Source organism: Rhinopithecus roxellana, chromosome 13 (genome assembly GCF_007565055.1).
Source record: "Rhinopithecus roxellana isolate Shanxi Qingling chromosome 13, ASM756505v1, whole genome shotgun sequence".
Lineage (NCBI taxonomy): Eukaryota > Metazoa > Chordata > Mammalia > Primates > Cercopithecidae > Rhinopithecus > Rhinopithecus roxellana.
The window spans coordinates 18663308-18685952 of record NC_044561.1 but is presented as its reverse complement, the minus strand read 5'-3'; the positions used below and the strand labels follow the sequence as shown (position 1 = coordinate 18685952).

Sequence of the window (22645 nt, the reverse complement as noted above, 5' to 3'; positions counted from 1 at the left end):
CTAAACTGGAAAAGGACCTAAAAGTCCTGAGTGTAGTTTTTCTTAAAAAAGATCTCCAGACTTACATTTTCTTCTGATCGATTTTGCTCCTCCATTTCTTATCAGCAAATGGAAGCCTAACAGTGGTCTCTCAGGAACTTCCCTGTAAAATATGAATAAGAATTCCCAGCACTTAAGATTTCTATACAGGGCCTGACGTGATGGCTCACGCCTGTAATCCCAGCGCTTTGGGAGGCCGAGGTGGGTGGATCACAAGGTCAGGAGTTTGAGACCAGCCTGACCAACATGGAGAAACCCATCTCTACTAAAAATGCAAAATAAGCTGGGTGTGGTGGCGCGTGCCAGTAATTCCAGCTACTCAGGAGGCTGAGGCAGGAGAATTGCTTGAACCCGGGAGGTGGAAGTTGCGGTGAGCCAAGATCGTGCTGTTGCACTCCAGCCTAGGCAACAAGAGTGAAACTCCGTCTCAAAAAAAACAAAAAGAAGATTTCTATACAGTGTAATTGAGAAAAGAATGTGTACTACTTCATCCATTATAGTGCTTCACACAACACGAATAAAATAAATCATCATTTGTTAGGATCATGATTGATGTTCCACTTCTGCACCATAATCTTTATCTTAATATGTTGTATTTTTGTCTTAATGGTTCTTTTGTTGATCTATTGTATGTCTTTTCAAGAGAAATTTTAAAAATATTTCAGATATCCGAGATCCGAGATCGAGTAGTATTTATTACTCAAATGAAAAAGGATTCATTGGCCGGGCGCGGTGGCTCAAGCCTGTAATCCCAGCACTTTGGGAGGCCGAGACGGGCGGATCACGAGGTCAGAAGATCGAGGCCATCCTGGCTAACACGGTGAAACCCCGTCTCTACTAAAAAAAAATACAAAAAACTAGCCGGGCAAGGTGGCGGGTGCCTGTAGTCCCAGTTACTCGGGAGGCTGAGGCAGGAGAATGATGTGAACCCGGGAGGCAGAGCTTACAGTGAGCTGAGATCCAGCCACTGCACTCCAGCCTGGGCAATAGAGCAAGACTCCATCTCGAAAAAAAAAAAAGAAAGAAAATGATATAAAACACCAAGAAATAAATTATGGAGTACAAATTGTAAGGTATTTTTCTAAAAGTCTTAAAGTCATAATTTATCCATTTTAATAATGCAGGTTGACTATCTCTTACTCAAATTATTGGGACCAAAAATGTTTCAGACTTCACATTTTTTCAGATTTTGGAATATTTGCATTATACTTACCAGCATCCCTCATCTGAAAATCCCAAATGCTCCGGTGAGCATTCCCTTTGAACGTGACCTTTGAGCATCATGTTGGCGCTCAGAAAGTTTCAGATGTTGGAGCATTTCAGATTTTGGATTTTCAGGTTATGGATGCTCTTAATAACCCAATAGTGCCAACCTGTGCATTACTAAAACAACATGACGCCAGGAGCGGTGGCTCACGCCTGTAATCCCAGCACTTTGGGAGGCTGGGGTGGGTGTATCATTTGAGGTCGGAAGTTTGAGACCAGCCTGGCCAACATGGTGAAACCCCATCTCGACTAAAAATCCAAAAATTAGCCGGGTGGTAGTGGTACACGCCTGTAATCCCAGCTACTCAGGAGGCTGAGGCAGGAGAGTCACTTGAACCCGGGAGGTGGAGGTTGCAGTGAGCTGAGGTCGCAGCACTGCACTCTAGCCTGGGCTGGGGTCTCAAAAAAACATTTCTCATTACTAAATTTATAATAAAGCACTGTAAATTTTGAAGTGAGGAGTATGGTAGAAAGCATGATAATTGCTTTAGTAAATGTGTATGCATACATGAATTAAACTCTAGTATTAGACTTTCAATGATTCACAATTATTTTAAAAATTAGAACTAAATCTATTAATTTATATAAGTCTCAATGATTGCTCTTTTTTTTTTTTTTTTTTTTTTTTTTTGAGATACAGTTTTGCTCTTGTTGCCCAGGCTAGAGTGAGCCACCAAGCCCAGCCTGCTTTTATATTTAATATAAGAGAAAAGTATATTGGACAAACCAATTGGCAGGGCAGTTTATCACATATATTTTGATATTGTTAATGGGAATAGAAGTTATAACATCTGGCCGGGCATGAATAGCTCATGCCTGTAATCCCAGCACTTTGAGAGGCCATAGCGGGTGTATCACCTGAGGTCAGGAGTTCGAGACTAGCCTGGCCAACATGGTGAAACCCTGTCTCTACTAAAAATACAAAAATTCGCTGGGCGTGGTAGCAGGCACCTGTAATCCCAGCTACTCATGAGGCTGAGGCAGGAGAATCGCTTGAACCCAGGAGGTGGAGGTTGCAGTAAGCCATGATTGAGCCACTCTGTCTCAAAAAAAAAAAAAATTACAACATCTTATAGGATCAGATCAGAAGGGACTGACTACTTGAATTAAATATTTATAGTATGAATTGATAAAAGTTCATGCCTTAACCAAAGGAAATTACTTAAATTTTTTCTGTGTGTTTTGTGCACTTCAAGTATTTGATAGTCCCAGTAAAACATTTATATATATAGATAGATATAGTTTGTTTGTTTTGTGACAAGGTCTCGCTCTATCGCCCAGGCTGGAGTGTAGAGGCGTGATCATGGCTCACTGCAGCTTCAACTTCCTGGGCTCAGGTAATCCTCCTACCTCAGCCTCGTGGGTAGCTGGGACTACAGGCATGTACTACTACCATGCCCAGCTAATTTTTGTATTTCTAGTAGAGATGGGATTTTGCCATGTTCCCCAGGCTGGTCTTGAACTCCCAGGCTCAAGTGATCTGGCCACCTCCACCTCCCAAAGTGCTCAGATTACTGGTGTCAGCCATTGTGCCCATCCCATGAATATGTTGAGTGGAACTTTTCTAAGTGATGACATATTGTTGATGAGAAGTGAGAATAGCTAGAAAAAATACTATATATAATTAAATACATGAGCAAGCTATTTTTAGTGTTTGAAGCTCTCTTTCCTAAGTAAGGTCTTTTTCTTAAGTAGACATTATTTGATGATAATCAAGGTGAACAAAGCAAAGTCACTCTGACAACTCCTTCATGAGATACCTGAAATCAAGTGTGTTAACACTGGCCCAAATACTCAATGTCTTCTTTTCTTTTTTTTTTTTTTTTTTTTTTTTTTTTTTGAGACAGGGTCTCACTGTGTTGCCCAGGCTGGAGTGTAGAGGTGCAATTTTGGCTCACTGCAACCTCCACTTCCCAGGTTCCAGCGATTCTTGTGCCTCAGCCTCCCGAGTGACTGGGATTACAGGCACCTGCCACCACACCTGGCTAATTTTTTTTTTTTTTTTTTTTTTTTTTCAGACAAAGTTTTGCCTTTGTTGCCCAGTCTAAAGTGCAATGGCATGATCTCGGCTCACTGCAACCTCTGCCTCCCAGGTACAAGCGATTCTTCTGCCTCAGCCCCCTGAGTAGCTGGTATTACAGGCACATGCCACCACACCCAGCTAATTTTTGTATTTTTAGTAGAGACAAGGTTTCACTGTGTTGGCCAAGCTGGTCTGGAACTCCTGACCTCATGTGATCTGCCTGCCTTGGCCTCCCAAAGTTCTGGGATTACAGGCATGAGCCACTGTGCTCGGCCCCAAATACCCAATCTCTAAAGGCACTGTTCTCTCTTAACTGAATAATGTGTAGTAAAGGAAAAGAAAAGCCCAAGACAAGTTTATGGTGATTTCATTAATCACTGGAAAGGGCTTAGCAAAATGAGTGATTTGATTGATGTATCAAAGTAGAATTCAGGATGGATAGGAGCTGTTCTGAGAGAATTTGTGGGAACAGAGAGACCTGCAAGAGCAAGTCAGGACACTTCTCAGGTGTATCACTTTTAGAATAAATTAGAGATTGAGGCCAGGCGCGGTGGCTCAAGCCTGTAATCCCAGCACTTTGGGAGGCCGAGACGGGCGGATCACGGGGTCAGGAGATCGAGACCATCCTGGCTAACCCGGTGAAACCCCGTCTCTACTAAAAAATAAAAAAATAAAAAATTAGCTGGGCAAGGTGGCGGGCGCCTGTAGTCCCAGCTACTCGGGAGGCTGAGGCAGGAGAATGGCGTAAACCCGGGAGGCGGAGCTTGCAGTGAGCTGAGATCCGGCCACTGCACTCCAGCCTGGGCGACAGAGTGAGACTCCGTCTCAAAAAAAAAAAAAAAATTAGAGATTGAGCCAGGCATGGTAGTTCATGCCTGTAATCCCAACACTTTGGGTGGCCAAGGTGGAAGGATCACTTGAGCCCAGGAGGTTAAGAGCAGCCTGGGCAACACAGTAAGACCACATTTCTACAAAAATTAATAATAAGGCCAGGTGTGTTGGCTCATGTCTGTAATCCCAGCACTTTGGGAGGCCAAGGTGGATAGATCATGAGGTCAGGAGTTCAAGACCAGCCTGGCCAACATGGTGAAACCCCGTATCTACTAAAAATACAAAATTAGCCAGGCATGGTGGCATACACCTGTAATCCCAGCTGCTGGGGAGGCTGAGGCCAGAGAATCGCTTGAACCCAAAAGGCAAAGGTTGCAGTGAGCTGAGATTATACCACTGCACTCCAACCTGGGCGATAGAGCAAGACTCCATCTAAAAAAAGAAAAAAAATTAATAATAATAATGAAAGAAAAAATAGAAATTAAAGATTGAGTGGTTGATTCCCCTACAGCTGGGTTCTCGTGTACTCTGTGGAAAGTCTTTAGGTACACTAATGTAAAGACCACTGGTCTAACATACTTAGCAGCAACCTAATTTAGCTCTTAGGATTTTTACCTTAGTTTATGTATTGGTTCAGGTCCAATCAGGAGACAGAAATCACACAGTATTTTAAACGGGAAGTTTATTATAAAGCATTAAACTATGACAGGGAGTAACCTTAAATGTAAAGACAATCCTGAAGGGTACACTTGGGCTAAGGGAGAGTACCCTAGGAAGGGCAAACTTGGAAGGGGCACCACCTCCCTGGAGTTGAGACTTGGTTGGAGAAGGTGAGGTTGCAGCCCATTGGATGGCTGGGTTGCAGAGGCCAGAGCTGGGCAAGCAGGAAATAACAACCACTTTCTGGAGCACAGACAAGGCTGCTGCAGAGGGAGGTGCGGCACTGCTCTGATGCAAGGCCTGGAGCATGTGGTTTCTGCTTCAGGAGAGCAACAGGAAATGACCGTCAGGAAGTCAGGTTACCATTGAGGGCATAAGGCCTGGAGTGCCCTATCCGTGTTGGGAAGCCTGCAGCAAAGTGGTTGCCAAGCTAAAGCTGCAAGGTCACCGAGAGACCTTGGCCACACCTGGCCACACCACTAGGGCAGAGAAGCCCCAAAACATCCCAACATACATTAATCACTGATGGCCTATGCTACAGGAGCAAGAAAAAAAGCTCACCAAACCAGAAAGAGAAGCTCCCTTCCACCTGCATTGTTCTTCGAACACCTTGTGACAAAGGTTATTAGCATCATACTCACTGCAAAAGAGAAATGCTTAAAGGGCCTAGGATTCCGTTATCACAGAGCAGGTACTGAAGGGCAAATTTTGAGCTGAAAAGCAATAATTTCATCATTGGCATATAATAAACAGTAAAATTTTGATACATTATTCGCTTGACAAAGAGCTGTTTTTTTGTTTGTTTGTTTGTTTGTTTGTTTTGACGGAGTCTCGCTCTGTCACCCAGGCTGGAGTGCAGTGCCACGATCTGGGCTCACTGCAACTTCAGCCTCCTGGGTTCAAGGGATGCTCCTGCCTCAGCCTCTTGAGTAGCAGGGACTACAGGAGTGTGCCACCACACCCACCTAATTTTTGTATTTTTAGTAGAGATGGGGTTTCACCATGTTGGCCAGGATAGTCTCAATCTCTTGACCTCATGATCCATCCACCTCGGCCTCGCAAAGTGCTGGGATTACAGACGTGAGCCACCATGCCCGGCCTAATTTTATATTCTTAATAGAGACAGGGTTTCACCATGTTGGTCAGGCTGGTCTTGAACTCTTGACCCCAAGTCATCCACCCGGCCCAAAACATGTTTAAAAGTTGATTCTGGCCAGGTATGGTGGCTCAAGCCTGTAATCCTAGCACTTTGGGAGGCTGAAACGGGTGGGTCACTTGAGGTCAGGAGTTTGAAACCAGCTGGCCAGGCACGGTGGCTCACGCCTGTTCCCCAGGCTGGAGCGCAGTGGCACGATCTCGGCTCATCGCAGCCTCTGCCTACCGAGTTCGAGCGATTCTCCTCCCTCAGCCTCCAGAGTAGCTGGGATTATAGGTGTGCACTACCACGTTGGCTCATTTTTGTATTTTTAGTGGAGACAGGGTTTCACCATGTTGGCCAGGCTGGTCTGAAACTCCTGGACTCAAGTGATTTGCCCACCCTTGGCCTTTCAAAGTGCTAGGATTACAGGCGTGAGCCACCATGCCTGGCCTATAGTATGTTTTATGTGTTTAAAGAAATACAAGTGGGTTGAAAATATGAATAATGAAGCAGGATATACTTGAAAATAACCAACTACATTTAAAGTAGAACTGTACAGAATTTCTAAAAATGTAAAATTGAGTAATCAAAATAAAACTTTAATAAATGCGTTAATAGCAAGTTAAATAGAGCTAAATAGTGTTAATGAACAGGAGCACAACAGAACAGAACTTTCACAATGAAGTACAGAAACAAAAATATGATCAAGGGAGAGGAAGAGGTAAGAGGAGAGAATTGAAGGAGGATGTGGAGCAACAGACACTCTCATTCACTGCTGGTGGGAATGCAAAATGGTTTATAGCCTCTTTGGAAGACAGTTTGGCAATTCCCATGCAGAACTAAATGTACATACCATACCATACAGCAGCTGCACTCCTTGGTATTTACCCAAATGAGTTGAAAACATTTCACACAAAATCTGTACATAAATGTTCATGGCAGCTTTATTCAGAATTTCTAAAACTTGGACGCAACCAAGATGTCCGTCAGTAGGTGAATGAATAAACTGTCTGGACAATGGAATATTACTCAGTACTAAAAAGGAATTAGCTATCAAGCCATGAAATGATATGGAGGAATCTGAAATGCATACTGCTGAGCGAAAGAAGCCAATCTGAATAAACTATGTACTGTATGAGTTCAACTCCCTGACCTTCTAGAAAAGGCAAAACCATGGAGACAGAAGTCACCAAGGGTTGAGGGGAAGGAAGGGATGACTAGGTGGCGCACAGAGGGTATGTAGGGCAGTGAAAACTGTTATGTGTGTTACTGTAATGGGGGATACATGGCATTATGTGTTTGTCAAAACTCATAGAAAACAACAAGGGTAAGCTCCAACATAAACTGGACTTTTGGGTGATAATGTATCAGTATATGTTCATTGTACAACAGTTGTACACTCTGGAAGGCTATCCATGTGTGAAGGCAGGGGCTATATGGGAACTGTCTACTTTCTGTTCAGTCTTTCTGTGAACATAAAACTACTGTAAAAAAATAAAGTATAAAAAAAGAAAAGGTGACCACGCATGGTGGCTCACGCCTGTAATCCAGCACTTTGGGAAGCCAAGGTGGGAGGAATGCTTGAGCCCAGGAGTTCAAGGCCAGCCCGGGCAGCATAATGAGACCCTGTCTCTACAAAAATAAAAATAAAACTAACCAGGCATAGTGGCACACTCCTGTAGTCCCAGCTATTTAGGACGCTGAGGTGGAAGGATCACTGAGTCTAGGATTTCAAGGCTGCAGTGAACTATCATCAAACCACTGATCTCCAATTTGGGCAAGAGAGTGAGACTGTCTCCCCACGCCCAACTGTCTCCGACAAAAAAAACAAGATAACATATGACCCACAGAACTGGAGAAAATATTTGCAAATCACACATCTAATAAGGGTCTGGTATCCACAAGCAATAAAGAACTCTTATAGTTCAACAACCAAAAGACAATAACCATATTTTTTAAATGGACAAAGTATTTAAATAGACATTTCTCCAAAGAAGATAGACAAATGACCCACAAGCATTTGAAAAGATGCTGTTGACATCATGAGTCATCAGGGAACTGCAAATCAAAACCATAGTGAAATACCACTTCCTACCCACTAGGATGGGAAGAAAAAATAAAACAGAAAATAAGTGTAGTAAGGGTGTGGAGAAACTCAAACCCTTATACACATCTCATGGGAATGTAAAATGTTCCTGAAAAAATTGGTTACCGTATGACCCAACAATTCTTCTAGGTATATACCCAAAAGAATTGAAAACATGCCAGGCATGGTGGCTCACGCCTGTAATCCCAGCACTTTGGGAGCCTGAGGCAGTCAGATCGTCTGAGGTCAGGAGTTCGAGACCAGTCTGGCCAATATGGTGAAACCCCATCTCCACTAAAAATACAAAAATTAGCCAGGAGTAGTGGTGCTTGCCTGTAACCCCAGCTACTCGAGAGGCTGAGGCAGGAGAATTGCCTTAACGCAGGAGGTGGAGGTTGCCGTGAGCTAAGATTGCACCCCTGCACTCTAGCCTGGGTAACAAAGCAAGACTCTGTCTCAAAAAAAAAAAAAAAGTAATTGAAAACGTACATTCACCAAAAAACTTACGCATGAATTTTCACAGCAGCATTATTCATAGTAGCTAAAAAGTGGAAACCAAATGTTCATCAGTTGATAAATGGATAAAGAAAAGATGGTATATCCATAGATGGAGTATTATTCAGCCAGGAAAAGGAACGAAGTACTGATACATGCTACAACAGTGGTTAACTATGAAAACAGCACATTCTATGTGATTCATTTTATATGAAATGTCTAGAATCCTTTAAGAGACAGAAAGTAGTTTAGTGGTTGCTGGGCGCGGTGGCTCAAGCCTGTAATCCCAGCACTTTGGGAGGCCGAGACGGGTGGATCACGAGGTCAGGAGATCGAGACCATCCTGGTCTACACGGTGAAACCCCATCTCTACTAAAAAATACAAAAAACTAGCCGGGTGAGATGGCGGGCGCCTGTAGTCCCAGCTACTGGGGAGGCTGAGGCAGGAGAATGGCGTAAACCCGGGAGGCGGAGCTTGCAGTGAGCCGAGATCACACCACTGCACTCCAGCCTGGGCAACAGAGCTAGACTCCGTCGCAAAAAAAAAAAAAAGAAAGATGTTTAGTGGTTACCAGTGCTGGGTGGTAGGGGAGAGTCTAGGTGACTGCTAAAAGTAGGTTTCTTTTTGGAGTTTTGAAAGTGTTTTAAGGCTAGGTGTGGTGGTTCATTCCTATAATCCCAGCACGTTGGCAGGTAGAGGCAGGAGGATCACTTGAGCCCAGAAGTCTGATACCAGCCTGGGCAACATAGTGAGACCACATCTACAAAAGATAGGTCAGGCATCGTGGCTCAACCCTGTAATCCCAGCACTTTGGGAGGCTGAGACTGGAGGATCACTTGAGCCCAGGAGTTCGAAGCTAGCCTGCACAACATAGACAAACCCTATCTCTACCAAAAGTAGTTTTTAAAAATTAGCTGGACATGCCTGTAATCCCAGCACTATGGGAGGCCGAGGTGGGCAGATTGCCTGAGGTCAGGAGTTCAAGACCAGCCTGGCCAACATGGTGAAACCTTGTCTCTGCTAAACATGTTTTTAAAATTATCCAGGCGTGGTGGTGGGCACCTGTAATCCCAGCTACTCAGGAGGCTGAGGCAGGAGAATTGCTTGAACCTGGAAGGCGGATGTTGCAGTGAGCCTAAACTAGATCACACCACTGCACTCCACCCTGGGCAACAGAGTGAGACTTGGTCTCAGAAAAAAAAAAAAAAAAAAAGGAAAGAAAGAAAAAAAGTAGCTGGAGGCCAGGCATGGTGGCTCACACCTGTAATCCCAGCAGTTTGGGAGACCGAGGCTGGGGGATCACGAGGTCAGCAGTTCGAGACCAACCTGGCCAATACAATGAAACCCCATCTTTACTAAAAATACAAAAATTAACTAGGCATGGTGGTGCATACCTGTTGTCCTGTAGCCCCAGCTACTTGGGAAGCTGAGGCAGAAGAATCACTTGAACCTGGAAAGCAGATGTTGCAGTGAGCCAGGATCACGCCACTGCACTCCAGCCTGGGCAACAGAGCAAAACTCTGTCTCAAAGGAAAAGAAAAAAAATTAGCCGAGCATAGTACTGTGCACCTGTAGTCCCAGCTACTTGGAAAGCTGAGACAGGAGGATTGCTTCAGCCAGGGAGGTCAAGGGCGCAGTCAGCTATCATTATGCCACTGCACTTTAACCCAGGCAAGAGAGTGAGACCCTGTCTTTAAAAAAAATGAAAAAATAGGCCGGGCGCAGTGACTCACGCCTGTAACTCCAACACATTGGGAGGCCGAGCTGGGTGGATCACCTGAGGTCAGGAGGTCAAGACCAGCCTGGCCAACATGGTGAAACCCCATCTCTACTAAAAAATCAAAGTTACAGCTGGGCTTGGTGGCTCACGCCTGTAATCCCAGCACTTTGGGAAGCCGAGATGGGTGGATCATCTGAAGATGGTCAGGAGTTCGAGACCATCCTGGCCAATGTGATAAAACCTTCTCTCTACTAAAAAGTCAAAGTGGCCAGGTGTGGTGATTCACGCCTGAAATCCCAGCACTTTGGGATGCTGACGCGGGTGAATCACAAGGTCAGGAGATTGAGACCATCATGGCTAACACTGTGAAACCCTGTCTCTACAAAAATACAAAAAAATTAGCCAGGTGTTGTGGTGGGCGCCTGCAGTCCCAGCTACTCAGGAGGCTGAGGCAGGAGAATGGCATGAACCCAGGAGGTGGAGCTTGCAGTAAGCCAAGATCACACCACTGCACTCTGGCCTGGGCGACAGAGCAAGACTCCGTCTCAAAAAAAAAAAAAAAAAAAAAAAAAACAGTCAAAGTTACAGCTGGGCATGGTGACTCACGCCTGTAATCTCAACACTTTGGGAGGTCGAGGTGGGTGAATCACCTGAGGTCAGGAGTTCAAGACCAGTCCGGCCAAAGCGGTGAAACCCTCTCTCTTTTTTTTTTTTTCAGGTAAACTTGCTTCCATTTTATTCCTAAATAACATAGCTCTTTAACACAAAAATAAAAAGGCTGCATACCTTCCTCAAAATTTGCCCACAAGGAAATTCCTAGTAGGCAAAGGACAGACAGAACTCAAAGTTATCACCCTAAGGCTCACATGAGACAAATGCATATATATGATTGCTTCCTCTGCCCTATTATTTTTTTTTCTTTTTTATTATACTTTAAGTTCTAGGGTACATGTGCACAACGTGCAGGTTTGTTACATATGTATACTTTTGCCATGTTGGTGTGCTGCACCCATCAACTCGTCATTTACATCAGGTATAACTCCCAATGCCAATGAAACCCTATCTCTACTAAAAATACAAAAATTATCTGGGTGTGGTGATGTGTACCCGTACTACCAGCTACTCGGGAAGCTGAGGCAGGAGAATCGCTTGAACCCAGGAGGCAGAGGTTGCAGTGAGCTGAGATCGCTCTACTGCACTTCAGTCTGGCAACAGAGCAAGACGCCATCTCAAAAGAAAAAAAAAAAATCAAAAATTAGCCGTGTGTGGTGGCAGACGCCTGTAATCCCAGCTACTAAGGAGACTGGGCAGGGGAATTGCTTGAATCCGGGAGGTAATGGTTGCAGTGAGCTGAGGTCGTGCCATTGCACTCCAGTCTGGGCAACAAGAGCGAAATTCTGTCTCAAGAAATGAATAAAATAAAAAATAAAAAAATAATCCGGCTATGGTGGCACACACCTGTGGTCCCAGCTACATGGAGGCAGAAGCAGGAGTATCTGTTGAGCCCAGCCCAGGAAGTTGAGGCTGCAGTGAGCCATGTTTGTGCCACTGCCAGCCTGGGTGACAGAGCAAGACCCTGTCTCATAAAAAACTGGACGAGATTAGATAGTGGTGATCATGAATAACCTAGCGAGTATTTTAAAAATCACTGAATTGTACATTTTAAATGGTTGAATTTTATGGTATGTGAACCTGGACTCCTTGGAGAGTGATTACAGGTCTAGGGCAGGAAATTAATAAGATGAATGTATCTTGTCATACCAGAAAGTAGCAGAGCTCTCAGAGACTCCTAGGGTCATGTCAAAGGGATTCAGGAGCCAGTTTTTTGTTTATTTTTTAATGTTTTATAGAGACAGGGTCTTGCTTTGTTGCCCAGACTGGTCTCAAACTCCTGGGCTCAACAATCCTCTTGCTGGGCCGGGCACAGTGGCTCAAGCCTGTAATCCCAGCACTTTGGGAGGCCGAGACGGGCAGATCACGAGGTCAGGAGATCGAGACCATCCTGGCTAACCTGGTGAAACCCGTCTCCACTAAAAAATACAAAAAACTAGCCGGGCGAGGTGGCGGGCGCCTGTAGTCCCAGCTACTCGGGAGGCTGAGGCAGGAGAATGGCGTAAACCCAGGAGGCGGAGCTTGCAGTGAGCTGAGATCTGGCCACTGCACTCCAGCCTGGGCGACGGAGCGAGACTCCGTCTCAAAAAAAAAAAAAAAAAAAAAATCCTCTTGCCTCAGTCTCCCAAGTAACTGGGACTACTGTTGGGAGTCACCATGCCTGGGTCTCAAGAACCAGTTTGAAGAGATTCCCTCTGGCCACAGATGAGACCAGCTGACCCTCAAAAGAATAATAAGTTCAGTAGATTACAGCATATCAAATATAAACCCAGTAGTTCATAATGATACTTAAAAAAATTTAATACCATTGGCCATCTTTGGAAGATACTGGGAAACCAACTTCATTGTTTTGGAAATTGGTTATGAAAGGAAAAAAGCAAGCATATGGCCTGCTTTTACTATTCAAGCTGTACCTCAGGGTTACTGTATAATTGATAGGTATGAAGAGTTTTGTGTGTGTGTGTGTATGTATATATATATATATTTTTTAAGAGACAGAGTCTTTGTCACCTAGGCTGTACCCAGCCTCAGAGTCCTAGGCAACAGAGCAAGACCCATCTCTAAAACAGAAAAAAACAAAAAAGAATATATAGTTTCCTAGTCAGTGGAGGAAGATAGAAAAAAAAGAACAGTCAATTCATGAAAAGAAACATTGCAAAGACAGCACAAACAACAGCTGTAAAATCAATATAAATCTATGAAAAATAATAGATATAAATCTAAGTATATCATTCCCAGTAAGTATTAATGGGCTCAGTTACATAAAGTTGAAGGTTGGTACCCTGGAAAAGAAAATCCAGTACATATTTTTTCCAGTACACATTGTTTGCATGAGACACATCTAAAACATATTACAGATAGGTTGGAGCAAATGTAAAGGATAGTATTGGGAAATCAATCTCTTCCCTCTTAGGAGAACATGAGGCTGTGCACAGTAACTCATATCTAATTTTTTTTTTTAATCTAGCCTGGCGTGGTGGCACACACCTGTAATCCCAGCTACTCAGGAGGCTGAGGCTGGAGAATGGCTAGAGTTCAAGGCTGCAGTGAGCTATGATCATGTCACTGCCCTTTTGCCTGGGCAACAGAGCAAGACCTTGTCTATAAAAAAGAGAGAACATGAAGAATTTTTTTCTTTCTTTCTTTTCAGGTTAAAGAAGAAGGAGTTTAGTTTAGAAGAGATATATACCAACAAGAATTATAAATCTCCTCCTGCAAACAGGTAGGTAATTATAGCTGGGAAATAAAAGGGAAGAATTTGAAATGATTGATGTGAATCTCCAGCCCTTTCACTTAAGAAAGAGTTTATGTTCAGTTGTACCAATATTGGGTCTTATAAATAGCTAGAATTGGTATTTTTCAATTCCAGCACTTGAATTAGGGTCAGTAATAGGATAGGAAATAACGTGTATTGGGTTACATAAAATGTAGCCAGGTGCGGTGGCTCACGTCTGTAATTCCAGCACTTTGGGAGGCCAACACGGGTGGATCACGAGGTCAGGAGTTCGAGACCAGGCTGACGAACATGGTGAAACCCCATCTCTACTAAAAATACAAAAAATTCCCATCACTTTGGGAGGCTGAGGCGGGCAGATCACAAGGTCAGGAGATTGAGACCATCCTGGCTAACAGTGAAACCCTATCTCTACTAAAAATACGAAAAAAGCTAGGTGTGGTGGCGGGCGCCTGTAGTCCCAGCTACTCGGAAGGCTGAGGCAGGAGAATGGTGTGAACCTGGGAGGCAGAACTTGCAGTGAGCCGAGATTCCACCATTGCACTCCAGCCTGGGTGACAAAGCGAGACTGCATCTCAAAAAAAAAAAAAAAAAAAAAAATTAGCTGGGCATGGTGGCTCGCACCTGTAATCCCAACTACTTGGGAGACTGAGGCAGGAGAATTGCTTGAACCCGGGAGGAGGAAATGCCAGTGAGCCAAGATCATGCCACTGCACTCCAGCCTGGGCAACAGAGCTAGACTCCATCTCAAAAAAAAAAAAAAAAAAAAAATGTAGTCTCAGCCGGGAGCAGTGGCTCACACCTGTAAACCAAGCACTTTGGGAGGCCAAGGCGGGCGAATCACCTGAGGTTAGGAATTTCAAGACCAGCCTGGCCAACATGGTGAAATCCTGTCTCTACTAAAAATACAAAATTAGCTGGGTGTGGTGGCACACACCTGTAATCCCAGCTACTTGGGAGGCTGAGGCAGGAGAATTGCTTGAATGAGGAGGTGGAGGTTGCAGTAAGCCAAGATCATGCCACTGCACTCCAGTGTGGTCAAAAGAGTGAGACTCTGCCTTAAAAAAAAAAAGGAGTTGGGCACAGTAGTTCACGCCTATAATCCCAACACTTTGGGAAGCTGAGGCAGGCGGATCATCTGAGGTCGGGAGTTCGAGACCAACCTGACCAACATGGGGAAACCCTATCTCTAATAAAAATACAAAATTACCCAGGCGTGGTAGTGCATGCCTGTAATCCCAGCTACTCAGGAAGCTGAGGCAGGAGAATCGCTTGAACCCGGGAGGCGGAGGTTGCGGTGAGCCCAGATCGCACCATTGCACTCCAGCCTGGGCAACAAGAGCAAAACTCCATCTCAAAAAAAAGAAAAAAGAAAAAGTACAGAGGCTGGGCGCGGTGGCTCACGCCTATAATCCCAGCACTTTGGGAGGCCAAGGCGGGTAGATCACGACGTCAGGAGTTCAAGACTCACCTGGCCAAGATAGTGAAACCCACCCCATCTCTACTAAAAATACAAAAATTAGCTGAGCGTGATGGCGGGCGCCTGTAATCCCATTTACTCAGGAGGGTGAGGCAGAGAACTGCTTGAACCCAGGACGCAGAGGTTGCAGTGAGCTGAGATTGTGCCACTGCACTCCAGCCTGGGTGACAGAGCGAGACTCTGTCTCAAAAAAAAAAAAAAAGTACAAAGAAGTAGTTTGTATTTGTATTTTTACCAAATATGCTGACTTCAGGACTGATAATTATTGATTTTTCAGATATGATTGTAAACCCAAATACAGGAAGAGTTTCACTTAGGTCTGAATTCAGTTCAAGTCAGTGAACATTTATTAAATGCCCACTGTTTCTGGAATATAGGAGAACTCTAGGATTTTATTCTAAGATTTTGTATGTCTGCTCTAACACATTTGTACAATTATTACTACATCTTTGCCACATTGCTAAAAATAAATAAAGGCTGGGCACAGTGGCTCACACCTGTCATTCTAGCACTTTGGCAGGCCAAGGCAGGCAGATTGCTTGAGCTGAGGAGTTCAAGACCAGCCTGGGCAACATGGTGAAACCCCGTCTCTACTAAAAACACAAAAAGTAGCCAGGCACAGTGGCCTGCACCTATAGTCCCAGCTACTCGGGAGGCTGAGGCAGGAGAATTGCTTGAACCTGGGAGGCAAAGGTTGCAGTGAGCAACTTCACGCCACTGCACCCCAGCCTGGGTGACGGGAGTGAAACCTGTCTCAAATGCACAAAAAAGGGAGGTATTGGAAACAACCCAACATTTAAAATATTACTAGGGTTCTCATTAATTTACTTATAATTACTTATAATTAATTCCTTATAATGGAATCTACTGTGTAGTCATTTAAAAAAATGAATCAGAGCCAGTGGCTCATGCCTGTCATCTCACCACTTCAGGAGGCCAAGGAGGGAGGATCACTGGAGCCCTGGAGTTGGAGACCAGCCTGGGCAATATACCAAGACTCCATCTCTACAAAAAAAAAAAAAAATTCTTTTTAAATTAGCCAGACATGGTGGTTGCATGCTTATAGTCCCAGCTACTTGGGAGGCTCAGGTGGGAGGATCGCTTCAGCCCAGGATGTCGAGGCTCTAGTGAGCTGTGATTGTGCCACTGCACTCCAGTGACAGAGTGACAGAGTGAGACCCTGTCTCAAAAAAAAAAAATATTTTTTAAAGATGAGTCAGGGCTGGGTGCGGTGGCTCACGCCTGTAATCCCAGCACTGGGAAGCTGAGGCAGGTGGATCACCTGAGGTCAGGATTTCGAGACTAGCCTGGTCAAACTGGTGAAACCTCATCTCTGCTAAAATTACAAAAAAAATTGGCTGGGCACGGCGGCTCATGCCTATAATCCCAGCACTTTGGGAGGTCAAGGAGAGTGGATCACGAGGTCAGGAGATCAAGACCATCCTGGCTAACAGAGTGAAACCCTGTCTCTACTAAAAATACAAAAAAAAAAAAAAATTAGCTGGGCGTGGTGGCGTGCGCCTTTAGTCCCAGCTACTTGGGAGGCTGAGGCAGGAGAATGGCATGAATCCTGGAGGTGGCACTTGCAGTGAGCCGAGATTGTGCCATTGCACTCCAGCCTGGGTGACAGAGCAAGACTGTCTTAAACAAACAAACAAAAAATTAACCAGATGTAGTGACACATGCCTGTAATCCCAGCTACTTGAGAGGCTGAGGCAGGAGAATCGCTTGAACCCAGGAGACAGAGGTTGCAGTGAGCCAAGATCATGCCATTGCACTCCAGCCTGGGCAACAAGAGTGAAACTCTGTCTCACAGAAAAAAAAAAAAAAAAAAGAGTTGGTGCAAGTAGCTTTCAGTCGCTGTTGACTAGAAGGGTTGTTAACCTTCAGGATGTCAACATCCTGACCCTGTTGACAGGATGGGCCATGTGAGTCAGCCCGTTGGTGATTCTGTTTCGTGCTTCATCCTTAGGTGTTTAGAGACCATCTTTGAGGAACCCAAGGAACGAAATGGTACGCTAATCTCAATCAGCCAACAGAAGAGGAAGCGAGTTCTAGAATTTCAGGATTTTACAGTCCCGCGAAAGAGGAGAGCTCGAGGTAAAGTCACGGTGGCAGGCAGCTTTACCAGGGCCCAGAAGGCAGCTGTGCAGAGTCGAGAGCTGGATGCTCTTTTGATACAGAAACTAATGGAACTGGAGACCTTCTTTGCCAAGGAAGAGGAGCAGGAACGATCATCAGGCTGTTGAGAAGCAATTCAGTTTGAGGGTCTCAATTTTAGTGTTTTTGTTTGTTCGTTTTTTTTTTGTTTGTTTGTTTGTTTGTTTGTTTGTTTTTGGACCTCCTTGGAAGAGGTTGCCTAATTTTGCCCTACCGCCAAACCACTCAAAAATGCACAGTCCATGAATTTTACCTATTTCAAGGTGCAACCTTTTTAGAAACTGGTGAAGGAGGGTCCTCTACTTTTACTGCTGAGTATAGAACCTCAGGAATGCTCCCTTTCTCCTGGAAATGAACCTGAACGACATCCAGCCTCCTCCTCAGTCTCTGCCATCCACAGGAGGAAGCAGCAGCCTATCTTCAGTAACACTAGGATTCCAAGGACTCACAGGATTTGCACGTCCATATGAAAGTTCCGCTTTGTTTACGGTGGTGCTAGACCAAGATTATTAGAAACGTGGCCTAGGGAGGGGAACTGGTGTCCTGTCCTACGTGGTCTCACTGGCTCATTTCAGTAGCTGAGGAAAGATGAGCTGTTGTGTTTTCTAATCTTTTGTCTGCCCAGGACTTATTGATGTGAGTGTATGTGAGAGTGTTTGTGTGTGTGTGGCTTTTTCCCATCATTTTCTCCCCTCTATGACTGTGGGTCACTAGTGCCAGAGGAGCCCGTCCAGGCCCCATTCGAAGTAAGTTGCACTTTTTAATGTTGTGGTGTGGATTATTTTCATTTGTTTTCTTTTTTGTTGTTGTTTTTGTACTATTATTGCTGCATGTTTGGAGCCTTTAAATGTGATTTTAAAACAATTTTTTAAGGAGAAGAACAATACATGTCTTAAGAAAACATGATAGGCATTTGACCCAGTTGACCGCTGCATGGAAGAGACATTTTTCCTATTCATGTGTTTCAGGCAATCCCTTCCCCATCTCCAGCTTCTAGTGTAACTCATTAGAGGGAGCACTTTTATTCATCTGGGTTCTCATTCTTGCCCACCAGATACATGTATTTATTTTAGTGATTTAAGTAAGAGCAGGTTTCTCTCCCGATCATTGAAAAAATACTGTGGTTGGGTGTGGTCTTAATGGTTTTTATCTGAAATGGTGTTAGGTAACAAAATTGAGTACAACAGCATGGACAGTGATACAGGCTGACCCACAGTATTTGTGACTCTCCAGGCAGCTCGCTTCAAGAGTGGGGAGAGAGTCGGGGTCATGCTTCAGACCCAGAGATGTGTTCCTGCAGTGGGATCTCAAAAATCCCCAGCCAGCCCTCTTTGAGGGCCACCTCATTGTACTCTGGGCTCCTGTGTCACATCTACCGGAACTGTCGAATGCCGGAGTTAGCCAAGTTTCTGGGTTTGTGCCTGCAGGAGTCTGTGGGCAAAGGGCTGCTGTGCGTCAGCAGCCTCGAGGTCTTGTTCCTTTTCCACTGAAGTCCTGTGTACCCATATCCTGCTCCCCTTCCCCTCCTTCTCTAGGGGTTTCTCTTTCTCTTTCTCTCTCAGAACAAGAGTTTAGAGAATTAACATTCCATGGCTGGTGAGTGGGATGCTAAAGTCATCATCAGGACACCAGCATCACCTCTTCTATCCTCCTGGGAGCCACTGGCATGGAGCAGCCACCGATGGGAACCATCAGAGTTCTAGGCACATTTCCAAGTCAGTCTGTTAGAGAAGAGTGAGTGGCACATCCTGGAATGTTGGTCAACTCTCCTAGGTTTCTTTTGCTTCCCCATTTGCTAGTGGATGGGGAGATGGGGTGGGGGTGGGGGGTCTCTATGTGCCTTGCTTTTGCAGGTTGACAGTCTATGCCACACTGGAGCAGAAAAACTGACTTGAGCCAGAGAGAAAAGTGTGCTACGGCTATCTTCTAGGCCCACTGCCTCAGACATAGCATTGAGACAAGTAAAATACACACGTGGTCATCCACGGAGGCGTCCAAGGACGTGGCCAAATACAGTTAGAAGAGAGCCAGGCTTCCGTACCGGCTCTGAATGATGCTAACCAGATTCTGTCATTCTACATCCACTTTGCCCAGACTGTATAGACAGGACCTATGTTTCACCTCAATACCTCTCCCTTCCTGGGACAGGGTTCTTAGACACTAAATGCTTCTCTCTGCCTTTTTTGCTTAAGGGAGTGGGATGAGTAGTACATTGTGCTCTTGTTCAGGCATGTTTAGGGAGCGCCTACTGGACAGGTTGCAGACTAGCAGTGAGTCAACAAAGCCCTGTTTGCCAGCTCCGTTGGCAGTGTAGATGCAGTGATGTGGCGGCTATGTTTCCCAGAGAGAACAGTGGGCACAGCTGTAGTGTCACCAACATTGCAGAGATAGTTTCAACTGTGGCCGTTATAGGTGTGGCACTCAAAGAGCCAGGAGCAGCGGTTTGGAACATGGGTAACTGGGAGCAGAGGACTGGAAGAAACAGAGCTGGGCTCCTTCCTTGTCCTGACAATGTAGGAGAGAAGTTGTTCTGAGGCCAGCCCTGCCCCTCGTTGAAATTCTTGGCCTACCCTCTGGCTAGGGCCCGTCCCCTGCTCCAAAGTTGAGAAGGGGGCCCCACTGCAAACTTGAAATTACTTATCTGAGGGTGATGTACATACGTAGGCTCCAGCTGTGCTCAGCCACACCTGTCTTACATTCAGTTTCAGCACTGAGCCAGCTGCAGTGTTGTCACAGGTCCTCAAGCCCGCGGTCCCTAACCATGATGGGACACGCACACCACCTGCCCAGAGCTACAGGTCTGGTTCTGGTGTGGAGTTGGTACAGTTTCTGAATATGGGAACTTCCCTCCCCAAGTGGTGGGAAGTTACAGTTAACTACAACTTAACTATCACTCACTTCCAGAGGTTTAGTGTTTTTAATATGGGAAAGAAGAGAAATCTCAGGTCCAATCAGGGTTCTGCCCATCAGCTTTTCACTGAAACTTTCAATCGTGGTTTTTTTTTTCTCCGCCATCTTTCAGTTTCTAGCTGTGTTTGCCTCCTCCCTCCATGTTGCCTCCTCTTTTTTTGCTTTTGGTCTCCTTTCCAGCTTCATGTCTCCATGAGTTCAGCTGTACCTCGTCTCCTGTTAAATCTGATCATGTCCACTTTTTCTTACTGACCTTACTCAAAGCTACGGTAGCTGAGGGAGTTACAGTGAAAAGACATGTAGTGTTTGCCTTATTCGGAGCCTGAAGAGCCCAGAAACTCATGCTGTGAATCCCAAAACTCAGCGCTCCTCAAGAGCTGTGAAAATCATGATACTTTGTCACAATTTTGCCTGAAAGGGTCTTTGGCACGAGCTCCAGAGCCAACCTGAGGTCCATTCCAGATCCCACTCTCTGGGCATGAGACCTCCCCCATGGCTCCTTCCTCGCCCACTGGGCCAAGAGCAGCAGGGAGCGTACAGGACGGCAGCAGCAGATCCAAGGCCACAGTGCAGCTGATGACTGCATGGCCGTTGCTCTGTCTCCAGGCTGGGATTCCGTCTCATAATCAATGCCATGTACATTAAGATCTGTGAAAGACCAACTTTTAGGCAGTGATACTTTTCTCCCATTCCCTGGGGTGGGGGGAGTATGCAGTTGGTGCTTTCTGTAATTCCCTTGTTCTGTTTTGTTTCTGTAAGCTTTCCCCCTGGTGTCATGGAAAGGACCTCTTAAATAACCACATTGTGGGTGGCTGTATCCAAAGTTTAAATAATTGGCCAGAAGTGCAGAGTATCCTTTCCTGGATCCGTGTCAGGAAAGGGCTCCTTGCCAGAACTGAACTTGTTATATAAAAACCTGGCTAGGGAGATTTAATTTCACTAAAATTACAGTTTAATGTTACCATCTAGCCACAAATTGAGCAGCAAAAGCTATTTTGATGATGAAGGGGGGTCCTTGTTGAGCCGGCCATCTAGTGCAGTGTGCTCTCAGATACAATGCTTGTTGATTGTGTGTCTTCACAAGCCCCTCTCTGGTGCTGAATTGGATTTGAATTCTTTGTGAGAGGCCTCAGCATCTCCTTGGGCTGGTCTGGGCCAGTAAAAATAGCTGCCTGACATGTTTATATATTATCATGGTCAGTAGTTCCATGAAATTTGTACATTTTTGGTAACATTGGTATACATGATGCCCCTGCAGTTCCTTTTCTGTTTGGTAGTTTGTGACTCTGAAATTTCCACTGTTATGTGTGTTAATTTATGAAAATAAATTTTTTTGAAAACCTTTCAAATAACTCTCAAGGCCATTACTTTGTTCTTGTGGCTTGGCAGTAAGTTAAAATGGACATTCCAAAGTTAAATATCACAGCAAGCATCATTCCTTCCAAAGTGGTCACCATTTTCTGAGAAGTATTGTGTTGTAACTGTGGGACCAGCTCAAACTGATTAGCTATTGCTTAAGCTGTTACAGGTGACACAGAGCCAAAATTGCCCGGGTGTGCACAATGGAAAAAAGCTTTAACCTCCTAATTGTTACCACCACAAGCCTGGCAGGCCGACTGCATTGGCATCACCTAGGACTAGACAGGAATCCCATAAAAGCTTGACCCACTCCCAGATCAGGGAAACATTTGAGCGTTGCCTCCTGTCTCCATGCCAGTTGACTTTGACTTTTTTTTTTTTTTTTTTTTTTTTTTGGTGTTCACTGTCGCCCAGGCTGGAGTGCAGTGGCATGCAATCTCAGCTTACTGCAACTTCCACTTCCAGGGTTCAAGCGATTCTTGTACTTCCGCCTCCCAAGTGCTGGGATTACAGGCACCCACCACCAAGCCCAGCTAATTTTTTATTTTTTTAGAAGAGATGGGGTTTTCACCATGTTGGTCAGGCTGGTCTCGAACTCGTGACCTCAGGTGATCCACCCACCTCGACCTCCCAAAGTGCCAGGATTGCAGGTGTGAGCCACTGAGCCCAGCCTCATTTACTTTTTTTGAGACAGAGTTTCACTCTTGTTGCCCAGGCTGGAGTGCAGTGGTGCGATCTCAGCTCACCGCAACCTCTGCCTCCCAGCTTCAAGCGATTCTCCTGCCTCAGCCTCCTGAGTAGCTGGGATTACAGGCATGCACCACCACGCCTGGCTAATTTTGTATTTTTAGTAGAGACGGGGTTTCTCCATGTTGGTCAAGTTGGTCTTGAACCCCCAACCTCAGCTGATCCGCCCACCTCGACCTCCCAAAGTGCCAGGATAGCAGGCGTGAGCCACTGTGCCCAGTCCCTCATTTACTTTTTAAAAGATCTCACCACTTAACACCTGTCCTTCCCAGCTGTTTATGAGATTACGCTATGAATCTTCTGCTTCTCATTTAACCAATGGAAACTGGTGAAAGAATGACTGAAAACACCTCTCTAACACCACATTGATACATTCCAGAAAGA

At 45.1% G+C, this 22645-nt stretch overlaps 1 protein-coding gene across 4 annotated transcripts in view; it reads left to right on the top strand.

The window, feature by feature from the left end:
* PRR14L (proline rich 14 like) overlaps positions 1–21504 on the top strand; it is a 70357-nt gene extending 48853 nt beyond the window's left edge. For all 4 annotated transcript variants that reach the window (XM_010360703.2, XM_030914670.1, XM_030914671.1 and 1 more), the window contains 2 exons: positions 13522–13593; positions 17058–21504. In XM_010360703.2, the coding sequence (XP_010359005.2) occupies positions 13522–13593; positions 17058–17334 (349 nt within the window). In that variant the 3' untranslated portion in view covers positions 17335–21504. The remainder of the gene's footprint in view (positions 1–13521; positions 13594–17057) is intronic.
* Positions 21505–22645: the final 1141 nt, after the last annotated feature.